The sequence below is a fragment of the Eptatretus burgeri genome, chromosome 11 (genome assembly GCF_056783735.1).
Source record: "Eptatretus burgeri isolate ZD-2024b chromosome 11, Ebu_testis_v1, whole genome shotgun sequence".
NCBI classification, from domain to species: Eukaryota; Metazoa; Chordata; class Myxini; order Myxiniformes; family Myxinidae; genus Eptatretus; species Eptatretus burgeri.
This window is the reverse complement of record NC_140971.1, coordinates 56,422,016-56,431,829: the sequence shown is the minus strand read 5'-3', so window position 1 is coordinate 56,431,829 and position 9,814 is coordinate 56,422,016. Positions and strand designations below refer to the sequence as shown.

The following is a 9,814-nucleotide window of genomic DNA, read 5'->3' as shown; positions in this document are numbered from 1 at the left end:
CAATAATATGTAACGGAATTGATAGATGACGGTCTAATAATACATAATTAATAAACGTAGTCACATGGGTCCATCGATACTTCACCTCCGTCCCTGAACCACCTCGAGGGGAGGTGAAGTTTGCACATTTCAGCTCAGTCTAAACCCTAAATGGTCTAAAAGGGGGCTAAAGGGTGTATGTATTCTCCAGGATGTTAAAAGGAACTAAAAGTACGTTCCAATAGAATAGTATGTAATTAATAGACGTTGTCACAGTCCAAGTCATGTTCAAACATTGCGTAATTAATCGGCATTTTCAGATTGGTCTGCCGAGGCTTGAACCCCCTCTCACCCCCTCGTCCCAACCCTGGGGATGGGTGATGTTTGTGCATTGTAGGTCTAAAGGTCTGAAAAGGGTCTTAAGGGTCTAAAAGCGAAATAAAGTACTAAAGGTTTTGGGGGGTTGAAGGGGTCTGAAAAGTTCTAAAAGGGGTCCAAAGGTTTGAAAGGGTGAAAACGTCCCCAAGGCACATTTTAATAGTACGTAATTAATGGACAGTTAGGATTCCCCCCCCCCCATCTTGGGATACGATGGGAATGATGCAATAAAAATGGCGTCAAGAACGATTTCCGGTGAGTTATTTATTTATTTATTTTCTTCATTAAAGTTTCCAAAAACATGGAACAAACCATGATCTCCACCATCCTGTCAAAGATAACCCCTACTCGTGGTGATAGCTGAGATTACCCGTGACAAATGTAGACCCTCTATCTCTTTATATGTTGTGGAGAATAGAATTTAGATAGATAGAATATAAAGAAGATTACATTGCAGATAATACATTACAATTCCAAATGAGAGTTCAAGTCATGACACTTGTAAGTAAAATAATTTCAAGGTAATCCTATCTTTACTACCAATCAACCTAATTGCCAACATGTCAAATTTGTGCTTTGACAGGAAACACAACCTGCAAAGTGGAGTTGGAATCGATCTTTCAGTGGGACTTGGAGAATGTTCATGTTTTGGTAAGAACCACAACCTGGCTCATAATCTTATTCATGTCTCAATCTTGTTTGCACAACACACAAAGTCGGGGCTGATGCACCCGCAAAGATGTTCTGATGGTCATGTTTTCCGGTAAATCTTTGCACAAAGTCATCCATTGTTTGCATCCACTCCATTTTAAAACCCAAACATGTTTTTTGCAATCACTGCACTCGGATTTAAACTGAGGAATATGTGTCGTCTTCCTCTACGACTACTACCACCTACGACTACTACTACTGCTACTACTATGATTACAACTTCGACCACTACAACTACCAAAATTATTCTGGTCTTGTGGGGTTGACTGTAGAAAGTTTTTGGCCCAAGTCTTTTACGAACCGGCTGGCCAGGCCCGACATTTGACAAGGTGATTTTGACAGGAATTTATAATAAATTCAGGATTCCAGAGATAACTCATCTACTCTTCACGAAACACACCATGGGAGCTTTGACGTTCACAAATGAGGAGCGTCGACAGAGTTATCCTCCATTTTAACATCCTTCTGATGGATGAGGGATATTCATGACGAGTTAACGTAGTCACGGTTAGGGTTAGAATTTACGGAGTCGGTGACAGTGCATCCATCCAATGCATTGGATGGAATCCCAAACAGTTAACCCTGCATGAGAAACACTTGGGAGACAGTTTATAGCTGGGTCAGGATTCAAACCCAGGTGAGACAGCTCAGAGGTGAGTGTGCATCCCTCTCAGGTATCCTGCCAGTCTTTCACCTTTATTTAAGGTAATAAAACCACAATTATTCTGCAGTAAACACCATTACATAACCATTCCTCAACTGGCAAACATTCTTCAGAAAATATTGAAAATATTGTTCTCATAAATGCATAACATTTTGTTCACCTTGATAATCTCAAACTCATCAGTTTCTTTTGTGAAGCTTTAATCTAAGCACAACAGCATGTCTGTATCTGAACCTCGCTTTACTTGCATACTCTTGCCTTCCAGGTTCTGTTTGACGTTTGGCCTTCTCTCCTTGGGAAACTTTGCTTTGGAGAGCCTCATGCCAGTTATCATTCAATGCAACCCTTATGCCTTCGCCTCCGAATACTCGACTGTCTGCAAAGTCCTGAAACCCTTCTACTCACGCGTTATTCACCAAGCAATTCCAATATAACTTTGCTTGTGTTCATTCCGTGTTTGTACCCGGTGTGAAAGCAGGCATGAGCTTTGCTCTCATCACTAAAGGGTTTAAACCTCATGTTTTTACTCCAAAAATCTTGACTTTGAGTTCCATGGACGATCTTTCTGAAACACGATCTCATACCTCCAGCAAAAGGTAAGATGTTCGTTTATGCAAGGATGCCAAAGCCTGCTCTTTGTGTCTCCACAATCTGGAAATGGATTTGTGATTGGAAGCTTCAGAGGTATGCACAGTTGGCTCTGAGTGTGTACTCTGGGTTTTAATCCCAAACCAAGAATAAGATGTTGGCTTGATGTTCCACATGTAGGGTGAAGCATCATTGTGGAACCATCTCTCAGATGGACATGAAACTGGTTGTCCCTTTTGGAGGACATTAGTTAGTTGATGTTAAAGATCCCACGGTATCTTATGTGGAGTCACCGAGCCATCGCCGACACCTTGAAACAAATTTAAATTCCTGCCATAACTACGACTGATAGAGGGATGCCAAACTACCCAGTAATACCCCAAGGCTGAGAAATGGCTTCGGTAGAACCAACGCTTGTAATACAGAGTGTAATACATCAGATCGGATGGCAAAGCCTTGAATATTTATTTTGTCTGGGTTAAATTTCCAAACCAACCGTAAACTTCCATTCTGGTCTGTCCTTTGAAGGCAGGTTCTTGAATCAACCAATAGGTCATTCGGAGAGGATGTTACATCGGCGATCATATGTGTCAATGTTTGCTTGCTTGTGGAATTTAAATAACTCTCTATCTTTCAAAGAGTAGGTCATTGTTTTCCCTTGCCTCACCAAATTCCTGTCCTGACAAACAAGTGAACTCCATAAAATTCCCTACCATGTATTGGTAAGGATGTAACCAGCAGACCAGATTCCACATTGAATCTCAGGCAAATATGCAATCATGAACTGATGATACAGTATGACTCTTTCAATAAACTCTACTCTCTAATACAGTATTACTCTTCCTTGCTTTCCCCTTCCCCCGTCTCCCTTCTTTATTTTGCAGGAAGATCAAAATAAGAAAATGTACAAGAAGCGAACTTGACAAAAAACGACTTGCGAAAGCTACATCTCGAGCAGCCTGAACTCCTGAAGAGCAAGAAAGAAGACGAGGGGCAACTGCAACAGGAATGGCTGCATCCAGGAAACAGCCCTGGAGGGTAAAATAAAAGTCTGCATTCTCCTACAATCCAGCCATGGATTATGCTTCTGATCCAAGATAATATGTTTAGGCGAGATACCATTTATGACTGTACGTTTACAATATTTTTTTTGTCCTTTCACCATTCTATCCCATTCATTCCTGCAGGAACGGCAACAGATCGAAGATGCCGACAATAATTTCGCCCAGAATCAGTGAAAACACGATTGAGTAGATGTCATTTCTAAATGCGATGAACTGCAGCATGAAAATGGATCAGCTGTTTCAATTTTATGAGAAGAGAAAGGAACACCTCAACATTTCACAGTAAGTTTCTGTGTTTCACTGGAGTGTTTCCGACTCGTATGCTTGGGGCAGTACACGTGTGCTACCACAATAGCTTTGGGGAATGCACACCTACCTTTGAGCTGTGTCACCTGGGTTTGAATCTCGACCCAGCAATAACATGTGATGTTGGTGTTTCACATGCGGGGTCAGGGATCAATGTGTGCACCATGCATTGGAAGGTTATCAAGCCAAAATAGCCATCTGCCAGCATTGGATGTTGAGAGACTTTAACCCTATTCATCCTGGGCTTTTTTGAAGTATTTTGAGGATGGCGTGGGGGGGGGGGGGTCAGTCCCGTGGATGAGACGTCCAACTGACACAAGGTTTGCTGTATAGATACAAAATATTACTAATATCCAATATCATTGAATTAGCCCACCCCTTCACCTAAATAGGGTTAAAGATCCCACAGTGTCACTGCAACATCAGTCTGTTATCATCAGAATCCCAAACAGGTTATAAATTCCTCTTCAAATCATCTCAGTTCAAACCTGAGTCTTGCCCAGCCAGTTTGTGAAAGTCAAAAACGTTCCCCAGCCAAACCCACAAATCCATGCATCCATTGGGATCATACTCTGTACAGAGCATTGGTGTTGCTTCGCAGTCTCTTGGGCCATTGGGCACAATCATGGACGGGTCACCGCTCCAACACAGGATACTCAAATGGCTCAATCATCCCAGCAAGCTGGTACTCATTTTGCTGACCTCTGAAGGATGACAGGCTTAGTCAACCCCAACTGGTATTAATTCAACAGCGAAGCAGGATTTCACCTCAGGACCCTGGGATCCCAAGCCCCCCATTCGGTGAATCTTTTTCTCGACCAATTTACAGAAACATTGACAGTGAGTCAGTAAATTGCAAACATGGTGAATCTTGTTTCCTTATTAATGTGGACAATTTTCTGTTTAAATACAGGACTTGTACATTGTACATCAGTTGTAGACTTTCTAAAGTTCCTATCTCAACACAAATATTTCCATGAACTTTTGCACATATGATATTGACACTGAGTGCTGGGAATTGATCGCTTCCTGTCCTTGCAGTGTTTGGTGAAAGTACGGATGTGCACCTACTGGGAACAGGATAGCCAGCTTGATGCATTGGTATTTTCAGTAACAGGATGTTGAGAAAGGAGTTCGCTGATATATTGTTGCGGTTATGGAAAATGGCCTACATGCATTCAGACACGTAGCAGTTCCCAGAGTCAGTTATATCTTCAAGTTATATCCTCAGAATAGATTTCCTTCCCATTGTTTAGACTTTAGAGGGATGAGGGACAATTGCGTTGTGTGGGTTAACCTATGTCTTTCCCCTTCATCTAACTTGCAATCCACGCTCCATCCACCTTCGCATCCAGTATTGTATCCAGTATTTGTTCCCCCACCACGCTATGCTCCTCACCCCAAATATGTCATTCCCCGCAACATCTTCAGCATTTTTACTGTGATCCCATGTAATGCCCTCACCCCCATGCCTATCAAACCCAGAAACCCCCATGGAAAACTTCCATCGCTTAAATTTAAACCACTCGTTCGTTCCTCCATCTCATACATCCCAACCAATGAGAGGAAACCACGAGCGAGTGGGAAGGGCCTCAAACAACGCCTGCGCTGGCCCCAATAAAAAGGAAATGTGCGGGTGGACAAGCGCAACCGCCATGGAGCAGAACCAGCGAGAGGGAACAAAACTCTGCCTGAACGAGCAGTCTTTACATAGGCTGTGCCGGAGCAGACTCTGCCTGAACGAGCGGTCATCACGTGCGCTGTACCGGAGTGAGATTGCCTGAACGAGCTGTTAATTGCCTGCACGAGTCACTTTTCGACGAGCGAGGTAGCGTGAGAATCCGAAGGCAGACACCTTCACGAGAACTGTTGAACCCAGCGGTTCCAACCACTTCACACCACATTCCGACACCACATCAGCACACCCCATTATCCCTTTTCACCAACACCCTCTCCCTGTTTCACTTTGGGCCCAACATAGGCAAGCATTTTTGTGTCCAGTAAGCCAGGAGTCAAACCAAGACTCTGCTCTTCCTCTAATCTTCTCATACTGTCAGTTACTTTCCCAGATGATTGATGGCGCCATGTCCTATATTTAGCTGGAGATAAAACTGAACAAGTGGGCCCCGTAACCGCTAAGATGAATCACTTTTTTCTTGTCTTTTAATTGGGCATTTCTATTGCAATTTCAGTCCATGCACTGTGAAAAACATGCCTACGATTGCCATTGTAATTAAATGCCATTTCTGGTTGATTAACTATTGGTTTATTGTGCTGATTGAATAAATGTACTTGCTGAACTGAACTGAACGGTGGGATATAATGAAACATTTCTGACCTGTTTGCTTTCATCATTTTCCCCAGTTGGTTGATTTAATGTGCAAGTATAGACAGAAGGGAAGTTATACCCCACCGAATGCTCTGTGATTAGCCAATAACAATCCACAGTTCACTCGGCCACACATAATAAATAGATGTGTGGCTGTTGAAGGTGTGGCCTCCTGTTCGGGTTGCCAAGCCAACGGTAAGGTAATGCGCAACCAAGGAGCGAGAACCCTGTTAGGTTTGGTGATACAAACCCGGCAGGGATGGTTGCCGAGCAATCCGTCAGACCGCAGAGTTATCTGTGGCTGGCGGCCCTCAGGTCTGGAGGTCGGGGAGAAAGTCCGAGGAGCACCTCGCGGTAACCCCCGACCCCAGTTGTGAAACAACATTATGGTCTGAGGTGGCTTTCGTACTCCTCAAACTCGATACCAGGAAATCTTTTCAATGGAAAAGATAGACTGTTTTACACTTCAGGGACAAACTGGAAGGCTGGGCAGCAAGAATCACATCCCAATGTAATATTGTACTATTCCATGTGTAAAGGTACAATCGTTATTCTATAATAGTACTGCAGTGTTGTTACATTATTGTGCCAAATATATTTTCATTATTTGTGCCAAACTTTTGCCTGACCTTGAACGGGTGAATTATTGGGTTGATACTCATGGGAGCTTTTGAAATTACCTGGCGTACAAATCGGTCTTTGGTGTTATTATCAGGGTTATCTTGGTGATCACGTTGTTTATAACACAGACATCAACATGGAACATTCATTCTTTTGTGATAACATGTTTCTCTCCATTGTTGCAGATCTCTCCCCAAGAAACTGGTATTCCATAATGTGAAAACTCAAGAAACGCTGCACCATCTCGAGACTGAATGGAAGAAAGAAGTGGCAATCGCTGAAGATATTGAAGCCGATAAACAGATTGTGAAAGGTATTGCAGCCAGTAAACAGATTGTGCTTTAAATGGGACAATGGTTTCATTGTTGAGCTTCATCCAAGGGAGGTCACTGACACAGCATTGGATTCAAGAATCACCCGATGACTGTGAAACCGTGATCCGCTCTCAATACCATTTGCACAGCATAAAGGAGGGACCGCACTTGTCAAATGATTCGTGAACAACTGTACACAGCAAGGATTGGAGGTGCTTTGTGCATTGTAACCTATTGGAAGTCCTCCTTTGTCCCTCAAGAATCAAGTGATGGAGTCGAAGGAGATCGTAAGAGGAGGGAGAATGTCTCGAGCCGCCATTGAATCCGTTGGTAAACAGCAGATGGGCAAAACTGCTCAATGTCCCTCTCATTGCCTTAGGTTTGTGATTAACTCATTTGTATGTAAAGCAGGTGTACCAGTGCTATAGATATCTATCTTATACTCATAAAAGTGTGTGTGTGTGTGTGTGTGTGTGTGTGTGTGTGTGTGTGTGTGTGTGTGTGTGTGTGTGTGTGTGTCAGTGTGTCTCTTCCATAACTCCAAAACTATCAAACCTAACAGCCTGAAACTTTGCATGCGTACTAAGAAAACTCCAAGGAAGTGCAAGAGTGAAAATTGGGTGTGTGGGTTAATTAAAACATCCATTTTGAAGATAATTAACGGCCTTATTTAATTATATCCTTCATCAAGCGATCCTCAGCCACCTCACGATCTGAGTCTTAAGGTGTTTCCTGGGTAACCTCGCTGGGGTCTTAAACCGCCATGTTTTCTGGCCTGCTCAACCATGACTTGACTTGGAACAGGCCGTGGCGATTAATTAATGATAAAGTTGTTGTTTTCACTTTCCTCACTCATATTATTGAATGTCTGTTCATCATAGCTGCACAATTCGGACATATTTGACATTTCAGGCGTCTTTGGGAGGTAAAAACAAAATAATGTCCACACGTCACATCCACCGAGCTGCATGATGGCGGGCGGTCCCTCGGCCCTCGGGTGGTGCCTCGCCGGCTGAAAATCTTGTGCAATTTCATTATTTAACTTTTCGTGCGATGCGTTTTCATCATATACTCGTCACTTTGACATTCATTCATCTAAATAAAAAAATAATTTTTTAACTTCCATCGACCTCGTGCTCGGAGTTCTTTCATGTTGGTTTGAGCTGTAAAAAGTGTGTGCCGACATTTTGTGGTCGCTTTGGATTGTTTTTTTTTTATCCCCCGCCACGTTTTGGAAGGGGGATATTGTTGTCACCCAGGTCGTCCGTCCGGCTGTCCGTCCGTCCGTCCGTCGGCTGGCTGGGCGTCAACATTTATAGCTGTGAGTGCGATAACTCGTAAACTGTTCGCCATATCGATTTGAAATTTGGGTCACACATAGTACCACCTGAAAAGAAAGAACCCTATTGATTTTGGGCGTGGCCGGATCCAAGATGGCCGACTGGGGCGGTCTGTCCGTCCGTCCGGCTGGCTGGGCGTCAACATTTATAGCTGTGAGTGCGATAACTCGTAAACTGTTCGCCATATCGATTTGAAATTTCGGTCACACATGGTACCACCTGAAAAGGAAGAATCCTATTGATTTTGGGCGTGGCCGGATCCAAGATGGCCGACTGGGGCGGCCATCTTGAAAAAATGTTTTTTGTAATAAATGGAAAACCACTTATCTGATTTCAATTATTTTTCAATGGCGGGGGATTCCCCATCTCTGATGGTATATTTTTCTTTCAATTACTTTTTGTTATTTTTTCGCTTGATTCGCATATTTAAAGAATTATATTTTTAAAATGTAATCCTTTGTGGTTCTATTTGTGTGCTTTATCCATGCGGAACTTCAAATAGAACTTGGAACAGGCCGTGTTTGCCCTCACCTCGTAATTTAACAAGCTTAGCGGGAAACCAACCATTACCTCTTTTAATTTGAAAAAGCAAATGTCACTGATGCTTTAATGGAGTTGGGTTCACCTGGAACAGATGACGTCAAGAATTAATGCTTGGGTATTACACCACCTTGGTACGGCGACGATGGAGGTACAGACGTAAGCAGTTGGTTATCTTTATATGAACCGGGTTTGTTCTCAGAATCGTTTGAGGTTCTATTTGTGACTTTCAAAGCTCATAACACACGATTTCCGAGCTGTTTGCCGCATTAACATGTTTTACAAAATTTGAGCCTTTTTTTGTTTTTTTACCCATCACATGACAATTGGCAGCTGTTTATAAATAATAATGTATATGCACATCTTGAAACGTCAATAATGCAACGTTTAAAAAAATCATTTGTTGAAGGGTTAAAGCCACACAAGTTTTTGGGGTTGTATACAGTACGTACTGTACTCAGTAATTACACAAACTCCAATTTGCCGATTCCTGTAAAATTGGTGTGTGTGTGTGTGTGTGTGTGTGTGTGTGTGTGTGTGTGTGTGTGTGTGTGTGTGTGTGTGTGTGTGTGTGTGTGTGTGTGTGTGTGTGTGTGTGTGTGTGTGTGAGATTCATAAAGCATAACATTTTCTCTCTGCTAATTTCCTTTTCCCCCACCCCTCTCACTCTCTGTCCCATCCTCACTCCACCCCCTCCGACTACAATTCAGCACTCTATATTCCTCTCCATATATATATATATATATATATATATATATATATATATATATATATATATATATATATATATATATATATATATATATACACACACGAGGTCTGTCTAAAAAGTAACGGGACTGACTTCACAGAAATTTTATTCCATAAAAACTGTTGAAATCACAGCTTGTCCCCTTCAAAATAGTTTCCCTCCAATCTCACACACTTGTCCATCCTCTTCCTCCATGATTCGATGCACCCCCGGAAAGCTTCTTCTGGAA

At 42.6% G+C, this 9,814-nt stretch overlaps 1 protein-coding gene across 2 annotated transcripts in view; it reads left to right on the top strand.

Annotated features, from left to right (window-relative positions):
- LOC147017123 (uncharacterized) overlaps window positions 1–9,814 on the top strand; it is a 34,604-nt gene that overhangs the window by 7,436 nt on the left and 17,354 nt on the right. Inside the window, exons 4-9 of one of the 2 annotated variants that reach the window (XM_085846516.1) lie at window positions 941–1,008; window positions 1,998–2,328; window positions 3,205–3,358; window positions 3,508–3,666; window positions 6,826–6,953; window positions 7,215–7,333. In XM_085846516.1, the coding sequence (XP_085702642.1) occupies window positions 941–1,008; window positions 1,998–2,166 (237 nt within the window). In that variant the 3' untranslated portion in view covers window positions 2,167–2,328; window positions 3,205–3,358; window positions 3,508–3,666; window positions 6,826–6,953; window positions 7,215–7,333. Of the gene's footprint in view, window positions 1–940; window positions 1,009–1,997; window positions 2,329–3,204; window positions 3,359–3,507; window positions 3,667–6,825; window positions 7,334–9,814 lie in introns of both variants that reach the window. The other variant, XM_085846515.1, reaches the window with a different exon arrangement.